Source organism: Rutilus rutilus, assembly GCF_951802725.1.
Source record: "Rutilus rutilus genome assembly, chromosome: 22".
Classification (NCBI taxonomy): domain Eukaryota; kingdom Metazoa; phylum Chordata; class Actinopteri; order Cypriniformes; family Leuciscidae; genus Rutilus; species Rutilus rutilus.
In genome coordinates this window covers 20,865,824-20,884,883 of record NC_140227.1, presented here as the reverse complement: position 1 = coordinate 20,884,883, position 19,060 = coordinate 20,865,824, and the positions used below count along the sequence as shown (strand labels likewise).

Here is a 19,060-nt window from a genome sequence, read left to right as displayed (position 1 = left end):
TAGACTATCGGAATTAATGTACGCTTTGCGGGATTGAGAGTCAAGGGTCACTATAGTGTTTTTTGTTGCTATTTCACAGTGTAAATCACAGATATTCAGAGATGTAGTTGAAAAGGATGTTTTTCAGAAACAGATGGATCAGAAAGTATCAAGGGGCAGCACTCAGTCAGTCCTATGTCTGGAATTCCGCTAGTTCTGAACTATTCGTGATTGGCAAAAGTTCACTACTAGCAGAACTCGGATATACAACTGAATTCTCAACGAAAGCTCAAGATAATAGTTTGGTCTCACATGGTCTGCCATTGGACAACTGCTTTATTCATGGTATTTAGTACTGAAAGTTTATTTAACCATTTTTACATGTTTGAATGGAATTAATCCATATAATAGATGTTAATCTAACATGGGCAAAACTTTGCTTTCACTGCTCATTGTTTCTCTAACATCATTTGTGGTTTAATTTCTAGATAAACTATATTGATATTGTTCTTGTATTTATTGTGTTAGGCTAGTTTGGAAATTACAAAAGCTAATTTCATATTCTTTCTTTGCACTTGAAAGTGAACTACGTATTGGATGAAGTACAAGAAGAAGTTAAGGTGAGTAAGCAAGTAATACATGTCCTCTGTATTTCATTGAAAACTACTGCACATAAATTCTCATTATAATGTTTTAGTGAATTAATAAAAATGATTAATTATTAGCGGTTTTGCATAATAGATAATACTCTGTTTGACTTTGCTTTTCAGACCATCCCTGGATGTATTACTCCATTACTCATAACTGAAGGGCTACGGACTTGATTACAATCAGATATGAGATACTTCTCTGTTTTTTAGTTGTTGTAAAATGGTGTGCTCTCTACAACAGGAAGAAATAAGACCAATGTAATATAATTAATATAAACTTGTATGTCACAATTCATGAACTGATACATTTAACACCACAACTCTTTCTTTCTTTCTTTGCATTTATTGTACATTTTTTTATGATAACAATGAACTTCTACTCATTCTACTTGTTCAGCAAGCCAAGACCAAGTTACAAAAATGTTGACATTAAAAGCAAAAATTCCTAGTGGGTCTATGTTTATTATTTACAATCAATGAAAAATCATTTTTCTCTGCCACACAGCAGAGTGGTTCTGTCCGCAGGATGAGGTTACATTAAGAATGGGTTTATTTCTCTGGTGCAACAGAGGAGACCTGGGTGACCTGAGATGAAGAAGAAGCCTCATCTTCATCAATATTCTTGCCACAGACCATCTTCATCATACAGGAACGGAACTGGGTTTCAAAAGAAATGAGTAGCACATATTATTTGAAGTGATTCGTAATGCCATATGAACATGGCATTTAGTACTGTAGGCTTATGGGAACAAACTTCAACAATACAACTCCAAATGTACACATAATACTATACCTGTTTGTTCATTAAGACGTAGATGACAGGATTGTACACTGTAGAAGATTTAGAAAGGACGGATGGTATGGTTGCCATTCTCAGGTCAAATGGTTCACCACGGTTGGCAACTACCCAGAGAGAAAAGGAAGCATATGGTCCCCAGCAGAGCAAGAAGCCGAACACCATCACCACCACCATCTTTGTCACCTCCCTCTCTGCCTTCTGGGTCGAAGCTGAATCTGCTTGAGCTTTGGCTGCCTGGTAGGACAAACAAGGGGTTTTAGAGCAACGGGCAACATGACCACAGTAACCCATTCATAGTGGGTGAAAAAATTTAGTGTGAAGCTTACCTTCAAAACAAAAAAAGTGTGCATTTAATTTTATCATTTGAAATGTTCACTTTCCTATCTAGTTTTCAGATCAAAATAAAGAACAGGAATTAACTTAATATGTAAAATAATATGGTTTTGTGGTTTTAATATGTATTTAATATATATTAACTGCCATCTCAGAACCACACTACAGGGTGAAAGGGATGATCCGATTCCGAATTAGCCAGGTTTTGGTGCTGGAAATGAGATTACTTGAAATATCAAGTGTAAATTACAACACTGTATGTTTGCATAAAATGTGTACTTACTAATTTGAGCGTGATGAGCAGCTGACCATAACAGAACACGATGGTGCCAAAAGGAACCGCAAAGCAGAAGCAGAACAAAAACATGACATAGGATTCGTTGTTGTATTTGTTGTTAGTCGTATACCAGTCAGGTCCACAAGAGCACTGCAAACCTTCAGGGATGTACCTGTAAAACAAATCTCAGTGAGGTTGATGGGATAGACAACTCTGCACAATTCAATCAGAGTACTTCACTCAGGGACTTGAAGAAGTTGTACAGGAGTGGAAAAAAAAGGTGTTAGGCATTGATTTTTGGCATTGTGTCTTCCTCAGTGTGAGCAGTGGGACTTACCGGCTCCATCCAAACAGTGGAGGGAGTGAAGCTGCTAATGCAAAAACCCAAGGAATTACGCAGCCAACTATGGCATGATGGGTCTTGAAGGTAAAGTTCCCAAGGGGTTTGCAAATGACCAGCCACCTTTCAAGTGCCACCACAGCAAGAGACCACAAACTCACCATTCCTGCAACAACAGCAAAAAAAAAATGGAAAAAGGGTTTGGTGAAACCATCTCAAATCAGAATGTAAGAATAAGTTCTGCTTAAATTTGTATCTATTGTCTACAGTGAACTATAACAGACTAACACAGAAGCATTAAAATGATGTGGATGCATGTTATACCTCCAAGTGTTGAAGCGAAGCCCTCAAGTACACATCCTGTCGGCCCGAAGATAAAGTACCTATTCAAGAAGGAGTAGGATGCTAGAGAGGAACCAAAAAGGGACACCCACAGGTTTGAAACGGCAAGGTTCACAAGAATATAGTTAAGGTGAGATCTGAGTTTCTTGTATTGAATTGTGCAAACAATGGTAAGCGCGTTGATTGCAGTCCCTGCGGCGAAAAGGAAGAACGTATAGACAGCCATGGCCATGAACACGCCCTGGTGACCCAGGTGGTCCTGGGGGACCAGGAAAGGACTGTAAGCAGAAATATTGTTGACATCCAAAGGGATGGGGATGTAGAAGTGCTCTTGAAACTCGTGTACTGCCTTCATCTTGCTTGAAACTGGCAACCACTCCACCGAGAACGCTGTTACACGTTAAAGCTTCAATCAATTGTGTTATTTCCTTCTGTAGATTACGGCAGCATCGCAAAAAGAGTCAAACCCGTATCGATGTAAATACTCTCTTCGTTGAACAGCAGATGAAGGCTCCCTCAAACTACTGTCAAGTGATCCCTCTTTTATAGGGATCCAAAAGATACCATTTTGCTCCTCCCAAATGGTCCTGATGGAAGGATTTGAGGTTTGTTGTCATCTACCAAACACACAGGCTCTTGTGCAGGCACACAAATACATGACAAACAGATTCAACACATGCAAAACTACATTTGTGCAGTGCAAGAACACAATTCACTTAATCTCATTTCCAGCACCAAAACCTGGCTAATTCGGATCATCCCTTACACCCTGTATTGTGGTTCTGTGTTAGAGATGGCAGTTAATCTGCCGCCCAGAGCAGATAAAGCAGCTAATCACTCGTTAACCCCTCTTTAATCTGCTTCCCACCGTATTATCTCCAGCTTTGAGCCTGGAATCATGGCCTTTGTGAAAAGCCTTAAATACTTGACAGCTGGATTGTCCTTGACACTCGTCTGTGTTCTTGTGTCAGAGCCGAGAAAGGGACTATTGGAAGTGAAATGTTCACAACTTAGTGATGAACATCTTGTATGGAAAAGTGATAAAATAATCATGAATTTGAGTTAGCAAATGACATTAAGCTACTTTAAACTCCAAAACAGAAGCAAAAAAAGAGGTCACTGCTAAATGCTGTGAAAAAACAAGCTTGTCAAGCAACTAAATCGCACATAATTATGATTTTTATAATAACGTTTAAAGAATTCAGTTGTATTGATCAGCAGCAATAGCCTACATTTTCAACATTTGGTTTTTTCCTTAACAAAAAAGCCTGTTCATGACAGTTCATTATTTTATGTTTATGAACATTAATTTATGTTCTGTATTTTAATTGAACAACCTTAGATAGCTCAATAAAAGTTGAAATGGTTAATTAACCATTAATTAATTAATTAAATTTACAAAAAGAAATGTACACACTACACTTGTATGCAACACTTATAAAGACTAACATAAAGCTCACTAACATAAAATAATTGCACAAATATTGCACAAATAATAATAATAATCACATTATAGCTTTAATAAAAGTTACAACAAGGCATAGAATTAAAAAAAAATGTTAAGACTATACCAAACATATAGTAAATAAATTCTAATAAATACATTTGTTCAACAGAACCATGAATACATTGTCACAAAGTGAGTTTACATGTACCTTACAGTTCTTGCACCTATGAGATATTCAGTAGCAAAAAAGTTTTGTTTTAAAAAGTTGGCAGCTTTTTTTTAAGACACCAGAATTTTTTTTAATTTTCACAAAATTTTCATGGCCCCCAGATTATTTTGTTATATGAATATCTGAACATGCAATAGCTTATCAAGAGAAAGAAGAGATCCTCTGCTTAAAAAAAAAACTAAAAGGGTCCCACTTTATATTAAGTGGCTTTAAGTACTATGTATACTTACATTGAAATTAATAATTTGATACAATGAACTTATTGTGTACATATATGTTTTTACATTGTACTTATATTTTGAAAATACCTGCATGCAATTACAGCTGTAATAAATTTATGTAATTATCACATTTGTAATTACACTGTAGACCCTTCCCTTACACCTTAATCCACTCTTAAAGCTACCCATACCACCAAACCTGTCCCTAACCTTACCCGTATCACACCTTAATAGCAGCAAAAGTGTTTTACAATATAACATGAACACAATAAGTACATTGTACTTATTTTTCGATGTAAGTACATCTTGTAAGTACATAAGTACATAAGTACATACTTACAGCCACTTAATATAAAGTGGGACCACTAAAAGTTTTATTCTAGCTTAATGCATTCTTTTTTTATCAACACTTGAATATCACATTTTGAGCAAAGAGCTGAGAAAATCGCGTTTTTGTCAAAGACTGCATCCAGATCGGATTCAGAACGGTGATCAAAACATAGATGGAGTAGATTGAGTATCAACATGGTTGCACCGTCCTATACCTCGTCCTTGGCTGACATTTCATTTGGTAACATTAGGCAGTTTTGATTTATGTTCAGTGTGTGTTATTTTGCATCTGCTTACATATGATATCGCTTGTTTCTGCTTCTTTTTCGCCTGTGTTTTGATCCGGATATTCTGTGTCAGCGCCCCCAACCGCATAACAGATGGCAGGTAAAAGAGTTCATTAAAGACCCACTGAAGTGCCTTGAAACGTGCAGCATTATTCAGTGTGCTGTTTGCGTGACACTAACTTGAAACCCGACTTCATTTGCCCCAATGCATGGAAAGCCTATTTACACTGTCTGAATTATTCCCTATCCCCTAGTGCATATGCCATTAATGTAGAAAAGAGTAAATGTGTGAACAAGTGACCATCTAGTCGCAGCTTCAACATCTATTTGGGGGCGGTGATTTCATGGGGACTTTAAGGCAGTCACTAAGCTTGCCAAATATTTTAAGATAGACAAATACTAAGATAGAGTTTAGTTCATAATTGCCTATTCCAACGTCACAACATAATTATTCAATAAATATTTTAGTAATATTTGTTACTTACATATTTTGAAAAATATATATATATATATATAAAAATGAATCAAGCACAGGCACAGTCACATGGACCCTTTTACAGACTATGATAATACGTTTCCAGATTTATCAACATCGCAAAACTATAAAGTAAAAAAAAAAAAAAAAATCTTAATACACATTTATAACTTTATACTTTGCTTATAATACAACAGCTGAAGGTGTGATGGCAAATTTGACATCTTTCTCAATTAATCAATCAATCAATCAATCACTTGTCGTAATCAATCAATTTTCCCTCTTTTAGAAAGTTGTGGAAATGCGACCATGAATTATTATTTTTTTGCTATTGGAGAAAATGGGAATGCAAAAATGATATTTGTTGTTGTCTCCCATTCACCACTGTAGTTTACCCAACTATGAAAACCCCGGAAATGTGAAAAGGGTTCATTGTGTCATCCCGTGAAAAGTCATTGCATGAGCAAAGTAAGTAGGATTTAAATGAAAGTCTTCCGGCTCATAATACTCCTCTCAGCTAATCTCTCCCTAAAAAACAAACAGCAGATTTCCCATACAACCATGTTGCAAAGGTAAGATGACAGAACAAAACATCCAACACCAGTATCATTGTGGTATTTTATGTTATACTCATTTTGTCACATAAGCTTTCTCAAAACTCATCTGGTAAGTATATCAGGACCTTGGACACTTTGCTTAACAAGAGTAGCAGGAACTAGACAAAGTGTGAAAGGGATACACACAGGCTGAAGTATTAACATTCAAAAGAAATATCATTATCTTAAAATCGTTCTCATTTTCTTATCACCAAAATCACTGCAGATGACCTCTTTTTATATCTGTCCATTCCGTCACCCTCAGTGGTCAAAGCTCTGTCCCCTCCTTCCTCTTCTGTTTTAATCTCTGGTCTTCCTCACTTGTATAACCCATACAATGATCTGTTTAGTGGCTTAAGACCAATTATTGGACTTGTGCTAAGGCTCTTAACTACCACAGTCAGTGTAGACCAGTTAAGAGAGGTGCCTAAGGTAAAGATACCTCTGAGTGCGTCACAGTTATCTCCGGCCTATTAACCTGTTTCAGAGCAGAGTTTATGTCAGTATGCCTGCGGACAGTTTATATAGTTTTATATTTACCAGTCTTAGTGATTAACATAAACAAGTGAATGTAGCCTACAATAACAAATACAAAAGCAAATACTCTCAAGTGAAGATTTGCTGTTGTACTGTTCTGCATATATTGGCTTATAAGTTTCAGAGCATTTATTGTAATAATGATCTGTTAACAATTATAAATTGGACGCAATGTCATTAAGGAAAATTACTATTGATCAACGTTACAAAGTGAACATCCCAGAGCAAATTAGTACACTGAAACCTGCTGTGGAACAGATTTTTGCAAACTTTGCAATAATTGAGTATCTAATGTAATAATGATTTAAGTCGATTGTTGATAAGTATTATGAAATGCACTAATTTTACTTAATGTTAATAAGGTAAGACATTATAAATCGTTACACACATACAAATAATTAACATGAATGGCTCTTCTTTTAAAAATGTAAATGTGAAATTGACTGATGCTTGGGCTTGAAAATAGTGCAGTTACAAAATCACTTTGGGTAAAAGTAAGCATTCAGAGAGGATTAATTGTTTTCTTCTCTTTACGCCACAGCCTGCACCTGCCTGCCTGCTAAAGCACCTTGCATGATGCCTTAATTAGTTAATCTAATCAACACATACACCAGTACTTCATTTCACTGTTCTGGTAGTTGCTAACACTTTATAATAACTTTCATTAACAAACATTTTATAATGCTTAATAGATCATTAGTTAATATAATAATGTGCTTGTTCATGTTTACTAATTAACTTATTACATGTTTGTTGATTAAGAGATCATTATATAATGTAAATAAAAAAAATACAAATATCATTAAACTTTCAATTATTATCATGCACTTCTTGATAATCTACAAATGTCATTAAACTTCAGTTCATATATTGCATAATGCATTTTTTTTTACGTTTGCAAATGTACAAATGCAAAAAGGCGTTCAATGAGTGATCTGGATGTTCAACAGAAAATTTTACAATTTAAGAATGACTGGTCCCACTTTTAAGTATAATTGTTAAATGTACTTCATGTTCAGTGTTCTATTGCAAAACACCTTTACTGCTATTGAGGTGGGATACGGGTATTTAGGGACAGGTTTAGTGATATGGCTTTAAACGTACAATATGTATTTTTTTCGCCGCTAGGGGTCGCTAACCTCTTACAATAACAAAGGCGTAGTTTGATGACGCAACATTTGCTAAGAATTATGGATCTTGTCGTCAACGTCAAGCCGACCGATCTAATAATGTTTATGGATGAGTGAATACATCGATGTTTTTATCATGACTGTGATATGAAGCAGTTCGGGATTGCTAAGAGACAGCTATCAGCTCCACACGCGACGCGAGTCCCGCGGATATAAAAGGAATATGGACATTTCATTCTACCGAACTACACGCAAGTGCAGAATTACTACTCACAGGTCAGTTTATTAGACAAATTAAACTTGTGAGGTAACGTTAACGCAGCGCTGTTTCACTTGGTCTAACATTACACTATCACACTAAACTGCATTTGAATGTGTTGAAATTTATGTTATTCTATGTGTTAGTTTGTCTGTATGAGACTAGCAGTAAGCTAGATCAACATTAGAATAACATACAGATCATATTCTAACATTTTATCCTTGTTAAACTATATAACATTGATTAGTTTTATGTAAATGTGCTCATCTGTTTAATAAAGTACATGTAGGAGCGGTCGAAGTCTCGGACGTGGAGCTCTAACGCTAGGCATCTCAAAAACACCGCGCTGATATTGATTCTCGTTTTAGTTCTCCTTTTTTATCCAAAGTCTGCTTGCCATGGTCCATAATGTTTGAACGAAACAACAACAGCGTGCAGATAGACATTAGGAACTACACAGTTGTCCACGTCTGTCGCCTTGGTTACTATCAGAGGGCTCTGGTTACTATGGCAATGCGAGCGGAAACCAGGGAGAACGCGGATATGACGCCACTGACGGCGACAAAACGGAAATAAAGAAACGCGACGTGTCTTCGAATTAAATTACAAATTTCTCCTGGTTTGAAAGTTGTTGGAAACAGTCGGGATAATGTACACAACCAAAAAATATATATAACATAGATATAGTGATTTTTGCTATATTTAAAGCAAAAAAATTACATATTGTACCTTTAAGGCTTGGTTAAGGGGTCAACCGTGTACAGGGGTCTGTCTGATTACTATAAGGGATTCACGGTTCAAACTGTTTAGAATACATTGTTTTGATAGGTCTAATGAACAAAGTATTTTCTTGAAAATAGATATATTTTTATGCAGGCTATGATTCAAGGAATAATATCCTGTTTAAGGATTTAGGGCCAGATTTACTAACAGCTGTTGCCAGCGCAGACCCTCTTTTGCCGTTAAAAAAAAACTACTGTCAGGATTTACTAAAGACACGCAGTGAAAAATTAGCGCTGAAAAAGCGTGGACACATTTTTGCAGCTGACCTTATTGCATTTGTAGTTCTCTTACGAGAGGTTCTCTCGTATTGCGTAAGTAGGTTACGCTGCGGGAAAGTCTCCTTTCTCGAGACACTGAAGCCAAAAAATTATCCTTAATTTTTAAAAATCTTGTCAACGCAGTGCGGCAGCCTGCAGACCTAGGGCAGGCGACTCGCGTGCCCATTGGCTGCTCTGCGGCAACTGCAGCAGCCTATCGCTGAGCCCTAGGCGTGACGTCACGTCCAATGAGCGCGCTTGGCGCGCTTAATGCGTCACAGCACGTCATTAGGGGTGTGGCTTAGCGTATATAAGCAGGGCTAAGAGGCTGCTTCACTGATTTCTGTCTCTTCAGCGAAGCTCTTCGCATCGCTGATCTCTGAGGAAGCCGCCGTCGAAGCAAACGACCAGCACGCCGAGGATCTCAGCCTGAGGACGCCGGCCGCTTTCGCCGCCTTCAGCCTTCCCTGCCTGCTGTGCTATCCGGCAATATATCCTTTTCCGCTCTGTGTTTGTGCGTTCGCCCCGCGACACACTTGCATCTAAAAGAGCGCGAGGCGTTGTTGCAAATGCCTCGCTCATCCTGTGGCTCGTGCAGAGCCGCGCTCAGCGACGGAGACCGCCACGTGGTGTGCGCTCTCTGCCTGGGCTTCGACCACGCAGCCCGCGCTCTCTCCGAGGGCGGCTGCGAACAGTGTGAGGAGTTACCGATGTCGACCCTACGGGCTCGACTCGCTAAATTTTAAGAACCTCCACCTTCTCCGGCCACTTCTTCTGGGCCACGTAAGAAGAAACGTCGCTCTCAAAGGCCGCCTGAACCAGACGCTACAGCTGAAGACGCTACCTCTCCCGCGAGCCTCGCTTTCTCCTTCTCCCCCGCCATTCACCGACGCGCAGCGGCCGGCTTCTGCCCGCACTGCCGTCGTCCTGGGAGAGGATGCAGATGACGCCGCTGACAGCTGCTCTCTGCTTGCGTCTGACAGCGAGGATTGGTCGGGCTCTCACCGCTCTGCCCCCTCGACTTTAGAGTCTGGCAGATCCCGCGCCAGTGTCGACGCGGAGCTTCTCCGCCTCCTCACTCAAGCGGTCGAGAGGATGGGACTGGATTGGTCCCCACCTAAGGAGCCGGCGCCCAATCGTCTCGACGGGTGCTTTCTACCTAGTCGCCGCCCTGCGCCTGCCTCTAGGTCAGCACCCTTCCTGCCTGAGCTCCACGCTGAGCTCTCTAAATCCTGGAACGCGCCATTCTCCGCCAGACTCCGCTCGCCAGTTTCCTCGGCTCTCTCCCAAGTGGACGGGGCCGCCGAAAACGGCTATAATGGTATCCCCGCCGTTGAGGAAGCTGTGGCAACGCACCTTTGCCCGCCGTCTGCTAGATGGCGCTCAAAGTCTGCCCTGCCGTCCAAAGCCTGCAGGACTACTTCAGCTCTCGCCGGCCGCGCTTTCGCCGCCTCCGGCCAGGCTGCTTCCGCCCTGCACTCGATGGCTATACTTCAGATCCTACAAGCCGACCTCCTCCGTGAGCTGGACGAGAAGGGCTCGGATCACTCAGCTTTAACGGATCTGCGCAGCGCTACGGACCTTGCGCTCCGTGCTACCAAGACCGCTGCACAAGCCATCGGCAGATCTATGGCCGCGCTCACCGTCATCGACAGGCATCTTTGGTTGACGCTTGCGGATATGAGTGAGTCAGAGCGCTCTGTGTTTCTCAATGCCCCACTCTCGCCCACCGGCCTCTTCGGCCCTGTGGTCAGCGGGATAGTGGATCGCTTTTCCGAAGTGCAGAAGGCATCGCAGGCTATGAACCTCTTCCTGCCCCGCCGCTCGAGCCCAGCCACAGGCCGCTCTCAAACTCAGCCTCCTGTGCGCAGCTCTACACAGCGCTCTTCCCGGCCTCCCAGCACTTCGCAGCGACGCCAGGGCGGCCGCCCTAGGTCGCGCTCGACCAGCCGTCACAGACCGCCGCCCCCCCGGGGCCCGCGGCCCAAGATTGCGTTGAAGTCTGAGCCCGCGAAGTCCTCCTAGCATCTACAAGGAGGAACAGATGGTTGAGTCCCGCTACGGCCGGACCGCCATCAAAGCGCCCAGCTCTGTCAGTCCCCTCTATTCAGGCTACTGCAGCAGCTTACACCGCAGCCAACGAGCCAGTAATACCACTCGCTCGCCTGCACACAAACGCCGTTTTCACGGCGACCCAGATAAATCTCAAAAAGAGTATAAGTGCTTTAAGTGTAGAAAATGTGCCCACACCCATGTGCTCACTGCTTCACACAAGTACGGTTCCCATGGTAACGCGCTCAGAGCGCTCTCTCATAAAGCGGACACACGCCGCTCGAGTATTAAGTGTAGTAAATGTGCCCACAAACTCTGTGCTCACACCTACCCGCTGCTCGCTCTGCCACTCAGTTACCTCAAGTTGCTACGGCTCAGGCCGAAGGGACATTAAGTGTAGAAAAAGTGCCCACTCCCGTGTGTTCACTGCCTCACACAGACAGGGTTCCCATGGCAACGCGTCCAGAGCGCTATCTCTTAAAGTGGAAACACTCCGCTCGAGCATTAAGTGTAGTGAATGTGCCCACAACTTTGTGCTCACACCTGCCCGCTGCCCGCTCTGCCATACGGGTTACAGACCCTCTAAAGCTCCCAAACACTGGCCGTGTCATAAGTGTAAATCCTGCGCCAGCTCACGAGCACGCGCACCCACTTTCAGACACCATAATCCCCACGCCGCTCTCGCGCCAGGGGTGTTTGACAGCAGATCGCGCTCCATCTTCCGGGATCGAGCTACTAAACGCTGTACAGCTGGCCAACTCTGTTTATCAGCCCCCGTGTCCGAGCACCGGCGGTGCGCGCGCCGCCCCATCCTCTCTGATACAGGTTCCCCATCCCGCGCAGTGCGGCGATCTGAACCCAGAGACCATTCGACCCCTAGCTATGTGTGCAAAAGCATGGGAAGCTATTCAGGGCGCGTCAGAATGGGTGCTGAACACTATAAGACACGGCTATTCGCTCCAATTCGCTCGTCGCCCCCCGCGCTTTCTAGCGCAGACGGAGACGAAAGTGAGTTTGGAAACAGCGCACCTGCTTCAAGCAGAAATAGCGAAGCTGCTGCGCAAAGGGGCCATAGAACAGGTTCATCCTTCCCTGAGCGAGTCAGGCTTTTACAGCCGTTACTTCCTCGTTCCCAAGAAGGACGGAGCATTAAGACCTATTTTAGATCTGAGACATCTGAACACGGCTCTCATGAGACGGCCGTTCAAGATGATTACAACCAGACAGATCCTTGCGCAGATCCGCCCAGGAGACTGGTTTATCTCTCTCGATCTGAAAGACGCGTATTTCCAGATCCAGATAACTCCCCGTCACAGGCCATTCTTGAGATTCGCCTTCGACGGTCGAGCTTATCAATACACAGTCCTGCCGTTCGGCCTGTCTTTAGCACCCCGTACATTTACGAAATGCATGGACACGGCTCTCGCTCCCCTGAGAAGTCAGGGAATGCGAATTCTGAACTATCTGGACGACTGGCTTGTTCTAGCGCAGTCAGAGACAGAACTTGTGTCTCACAGAACAGCGCTTCTCAGCCATCTGGAAGGTCTGGGTCTATCGGTCAATTGGACCAAGAGCTCGCTCTCGCCCCGTCAGTCAATTTCCTTTCTTGGAATAGAACTGGACTCGGTGGCTATGACGGCCAGATTGTCGGAGCAGCGCGCGCGCCGCATCCGTCTCCTCGCCGCATCCTTCAAAGAAGGCAGCCGGGTTTCGCTGAAAGCATTCCAGCGCATCCTGGGGCATATGGCCTCAGCTGCGGCAGTGCTTCAGCTGGGCTTACTGCGCATGCGCCCGCTTCAACGCTGGCTGAGAACGCGCGTACCCCATCGAGCCTGGGTGGCCGGCGGCTCGCTAATCAGAGTGACTCAGGGCTGCGTCTCAGCCCTGCAGCCCTGGCTAGCAGCCGAATGGTATCACACTGGAGTGATTATGGGGGTGATCTCACACCGGAAAGTTGTCTCGACAGACGCGTCCAACCTAGGTTGGGGAGCGCTCTTCGAAGGCAGACCGGTCTGTGGCCGCTGGTCAGACCAGGAGAATCTCCTACACATAAACTGTCTAGAGATGCTCGCGGTCGAGAAAGCGCTCAAACACTTCCTCCCATTCCTCCATGGTCACCATGTTCTAGTCCGCACGGACAATACATCAGTAGTGGCCTATGTGAATCGCCAGGGCGGTGTCAGATCAAAGACGCTCTGCGCCCTGGCGGAACGCCTCCTCGTATGGGCTCAGCACTCTCTGCGCTCTCTGAGAGCATCGCATGTGCCTGGCCATCTGAACAAGGGCCCCGACAGACTGTCCAGGGACAACGTTCCCCCTGGGGAGTGGTCTCTACACCCCCAAACAGTCCAGTCGCTGTGGCACCGCTTCGGCAGAGCGAAAGTCGACCTCTTTGCGTCAAAAGACAACGCGCACTGCCCAGAATTCTTCTCAAAGAGCGAGGACGCGCTGGCCCAGACGTGGCCCAGCGGCCCGCTATATGCTTTTCCCCCGGTCTCTCTGCTGCCTCAGGTCATCAAGAGAGTCAGGGAAGCGCGCCACACAGTGCTCCTCATAGCCTCGTTCTGGGAGAACCAAGCTTGGTTCCCGGAACTCATACAATTGGCAGATTCAGCCCCTTGGCCGATTCCGGTGCGGAGAGACCTTCTCTCTCAAGAGATCCATAAAGGTAAAGGATTAACAGTAAACATTTATATAAACATTTACAAATGATGAATAGTTTTAAGACACTTTTGCCACTGAGATGACTGCCCATAAAAGTACTAAATGACAAAACGTTTATAAACATTTACAAATAATGAATAGTTTTAACTTTAGATTGTGCACTGCAAAAACATGAACAAATAATTAACAAATGATTTGTGAACAATATTAAACCCAACAAACGAAGACCAAATTTAGGCCTATGACCTTTACAGACTGTGGTTATAAGTTAATGAGAAATATGTTAACATGAATAGTGAAGTTAAAATTACTAATTAAATTACCTAATTATTTTTCCACAACATTTGTAAATATAAACAAGTGCATGTTAGGTAATAAATTAATTGATGTTTAATTGACGATTTGTTTGCATTTTATTTTCATTAAGTAACAATTTGTTAATAATTATGTAATGCTTTAAAAATATTATTTAAACATCAACAAGCATATTATCTCAAAGCGATTCGAATTTATATTAACAAATGATCTGTTAAGATTATAAAATTTGGTTAATGATTTATTAATGCAGCTTAATCTTTGTAAACCATCTGTAAAAATCACTTGCAGATTTTTTTAAAAGTGCATGATCATATGAATTGGGAGTTTAATGACATTTGTAAGCATTTCAATTGACATTAAATAATAATCTGTTAATCAATCAACGTGATCTCATATTTCTAGCTATGTGAATATATATTAACTAATGATATAATGTTTGTTAAAGTTAATATAAAGTGTTATTGTGTATCCAAACATATACTATATGCAAATAGAAGCTTGCTTAATTAAAAGCAATATATTTGCCCCTAATTCCATTTTCATTAAGCTTTCAAAATTTAGTTTTGACTGGTTTCTTAGATTATGATCTGTCCTGTGGCAGACCGATTTAGCTCTGCTTTGCTCGGATAAAAAAAAAAAAGAATCAATTTACCACTGGCATGACATAACATACATTGATACTAAAATTCACATCCTGACAAACATAGAATTTTCCATCACTTGTGTAATGGATTTTAGTGAAATGGATCAGGTCAAAGACAGACTGAAGGGTCATAGTGATTAACAGTTGACAAAACAACAAGTCCAGAAGAAGGAGGCCAAACCGATCTCGGTCCCCATTGACTACCATAGTATATTTTTTTCCTACTATGGAAGTCAATGGGGACCGAGATCTGTTGATTACAAACATTCTTCCAAATATCTTCCTTTGTGTTCAGCAGAACAAAGAAACTCATACAGGTTTGGAACAACTTGAGGGTGAGTAAACGATGATAGAATTTTCATTTTTGGGTGAACTATCCCTTTAATCTGGGTCCATAAAAATGTTCTTCATTTGTACAGGGATATAATGTATAATTTAAGCTTATTGCTGACCTTTTGATGGATCATTTGTGAAAAGGTCTGTATTTAGATGCGTTGGATTCCACTGCCACCTGTAGGAAATATAAAACCCAAATCTCAATTAGTAATTGTTAACCCATACAGCAATACAATTGCATGGAGAGTAAAAGGGGGGAAATAATAATAATGTCACATGTTCTAGTTTCAGAAGACATATCAACACAAACTGTCAGCACATTTGCCAACACCAATGTCTGCAATTTCTATTAATAATAATGATCTTTTCTGATTGCCTGTAAAGCTGTGCCAACAACAAGTATTTATTTTTTCATTTGTTTCAGTGAATAAACATTCCAGAAAAATGTTAATGAGGAAGAGGCCAACATTACAGACACATTGTGTCTTAAAACTATAGTACTCTTGTTGTGATGATAGACCAGGTGCATTGCAGGAAAACTGAGAGATGCTACACTGCCATCTAGCTTGAAAGACAGAAAGAACTAAGAACTAGACTGGGTTGTAATTACGTTTTTTTTACTCTCAAAAAAATAAGCTGTTGAATGAACTTAATTAAATTAAGGAAAACTTTTCCACGAAAATGAATTAAAATTTTCCAACAAAATCTAATTTGTTTGAAATGATTTGTTGTAATCTTGTTGTATGAACTTAAATTCATTTAGTCATTCCTGCTAGATAAAGTTTTGTCAGGTTGACTACATTTAATTTTTGCCCTGCCCAAAATTGCCAACATTATAATTTTAGCTAATTTGACTCTACAGTTATTTCCAATGATTGGAGAGTGTTCAGTTTAATTAAAACCACTTTTTACAGAGTAATATTGAATATTACTTATGCAGGTCTGCAAATGAGGATTAATGCATGTATAAAGTATATTGAGGCCCACAGCCCTAAACTAAACACAGTCGCCACTCTTCTGCATAATGGTAACCACAAAATTAAAAAACATTACAGAAAGTCTTCTAAGTTTCTAACATTACTGAATATTAAACACTACCATTAACTAACTACATCTTTCCATTTAAAGAAAAACACATAAAATAACACTTTAATCCCTAAATGTACCCTCCTAATGCAGTCCCTTGCAAAGCATGCTGGGAACTACAGATCCACTGCCCAGTTAGTTGTCAACAAAAATGATTCATGTAGTTTTCACACAAATTAATTAAGTAAACTTCAGTTTTAAATGTATTAGGTTGATTGAACACAATTAAATTAAGTTGTGACAAAATATTAAACAATTGTGTTACTTTTGCTTATTTTAATTAATTAAATTTAACAAGAGGCAAAAGTTCATTTTTTGAGTAGTTAAATGGTCAAATTAATTTACTGTTGTTTAATGAAAATTAAATATTTGAAAATTAAATAAAACATGTCACAAGTTAGATCAAAATTTTGGTAGATTTTAATCTAAAAGATTAAATTACACAATTTCACATGTAAATTGCAATCAGATGCCTAACCAAATAGAACAAACAAATAATTTCTTGGATAAATAAACTACTTATATTTAATTGCAATAATCATCTGGGTCATTCTTCATTTGAGTTGACGACAAGTCCCTCTTTGCAACAGTTGAAATAAAGTTGAAATACCAATAAATCAGAAAATATTTGCATATTTGCAGGCTGAAAAAAATCTGTGCAATCTTTAAAAAGTTAGTAGTACTATTACAATTTACAATAACTGTTTTCTATTTGAATATATTTTTTTAATGTAATTTATTCCTGTGATGGCAAAGCTGAATTTTCAGCAGTGTCACATGATCCTTCAGAAATCATTCTAATATGCTGATTTGCTGCTCAATTATTATAATTTACTACTGGCACTCAAATATTAAAAATGTGGTTCTTTAAAATTTAACATTAACATTTTAATTGTAAGTATTTCTTTAAAATGTATAACATTAACATTTTAATTGTAAGTATTTTGTATTTAAATGTAATTCGTTTTTTAAAATCTTATATGCCACTTTTTACAAGATGTAATATAAGTCTCAGGTGTGCCCAGATTGTGTCTGTGAAGTTTCAGCTCAAAATACCTTTATATAGAAATGAGAATACCATGGAAGCTTGTTTCCGCCAATGAATAATAAATAAATAATAATAATAGCGACTTTTTATCTCACAATTGCGATATATCAAGTCAGAATTGTGACTTTTTTCCTCACAATTGCGAGATATGAAGTCAGAATTGTGAGAAATAAAGTCGCAATTCTGAGAAATAAAGTCGCAATTGTGAGATATAAAGTCAGAATTGCGTGTTATAAAGTCGCAATTCGGGGAAATAAAGTCGCAATTGCGAGATATAAAGTCGCAATTCTGAGAAATAAAGTCGCAATTGCGAGATATAAAGTCGTAATTCTGAGAAATAAAGTCGCAATTGGGAGATATAAAGTCAGAATTGCGTGTTATAAAGTCGCAATTTGGGAAATAAAGTCGCAATTGCGAGATATAAAGTCGCAATTCTGAGAAATAAAGTCGCAATTGGGAGATATAAAGTCAGAATTGCACGATATAAAGTCGCAATTGCGTGTTATGAAGTCAGAATTGTGAGATATAAACTATTCCGAGGTTAAAAAAAAGAACAAAAAAGTCTTTTTTTCCCTTAGAATTGGACTTTATATCTCACAATTGTGAGTTTATATCTCACAATTCTGAGTTTATATCTCACAATTCTGAGAAAATATGTCAGAATTGCGAGATATAAAGTCGCAATTGCGTGTTATAAAGTCAGAATTGCGTGAAATAAAGTCGCAATTGCGAGATATAAAGTCAGAATTGCGTGAAATAAAGTCAGAATTGCGTGATATAAAGTTGCAATTGCGAGAAAAAAAGTCAGAATTCTGACTTTATAACACGCAATTCTGACTTTATATCTCGCAATTCTGACTTTATTTCACGCAATTCTGACTTTATATCTCGCAATTGCGACTTTATTTCACGCAATTCTGACTTTATATCTCGCAATTCTGAGAAATAAAGTCAGAATTGCGAGATGTAAACTCGCAATTGTGAGATAAAAAGTCGCAATTATCTTTTAAAATGTTTTATTTTGTGGCGGAAATAAGCTTCCATAGAATACCTTCATTTTTGAGTCGAAGCAAAAACATGCTTTTTTCGTGCATGTATCTTTAAATGCAAATGAGCCGCAAAAATTGGTACAGTACTTTTTACACTTATATTTTTTTAAGTGATGCTGAGTGTCATCTTTAAAAAGAGACCAAACTTAGGACTGTATTCCAAAGCATTCATGAATTACAAAAATTTAAGTTTGGATTGTGCATTTTCACATCTATGCTCAAAAGGGAGGGTGAAAGGTTAATGGGTTAAAAAAATAATAATAATTCCTGTTTGAAGAATGATCCATTTGCATTTGACAGATGCTTTATTCCAAAGCAACTGTCCTTAATGTTCTTCAAAAAAAAAAAAAGTGTTTTTGTACAAGAATTTGTTTTTAAGAATTAAAGAGTTTTTAAACAAAGTTTGTATTTTAGGAAGATTACAAAATAGGTTTTATGTAGGCGATAAAGTGAGGTATTATTTAACATTAAGTTAAATTTATTAATGCATATTTGTGGATTGCACGAAAATGCGGCAGACAGGAAAATCTATCAACAAACTTCGACTTAGGTCGCCATCTTTAGTGTGGGACAATAAGCCCTAAAGATATAAA

The 19,060-nt window shown here is 39.9% G+C and overlaps 1 protein-coding gene across 1 annotated transcript; it reads right to left on the bottom strand.

Moving 5' to 3' along the window:
- Nucleotides 1-967: 967 nt before the first annotated feature.
- Nucleotides 968-3,612, bottom strand: opn1sw2 (opsin 1 (cone pigments), short-wave-sensitive 2). The gene is made up of 5 exons (XM_084396143.1): nucleotides 2,703-3,612; nucleotides 2,376-2,544; nucleotides 2,045-2,210; nucleotides 1,423-1,662; nucleotides 968-1,286 (listed from the first exon to the last, which is right to left on the bottom strand). The coding sequence occupies exons 1-5, from the start codon at nucleotides 3,073-3,075 to the stop codon at nucleotides 1,179-1,181; spliced, it is 1,056 nt and encodes a 351-aa protein (XP_084252269.1). The 5' UTR covers nucleotides 3,076-3,612; the 3' UTR covers nucleotides 968-1,178.
- Nucleotides 3,613-19,060: the final 15,448 nt, after the last annotated feature.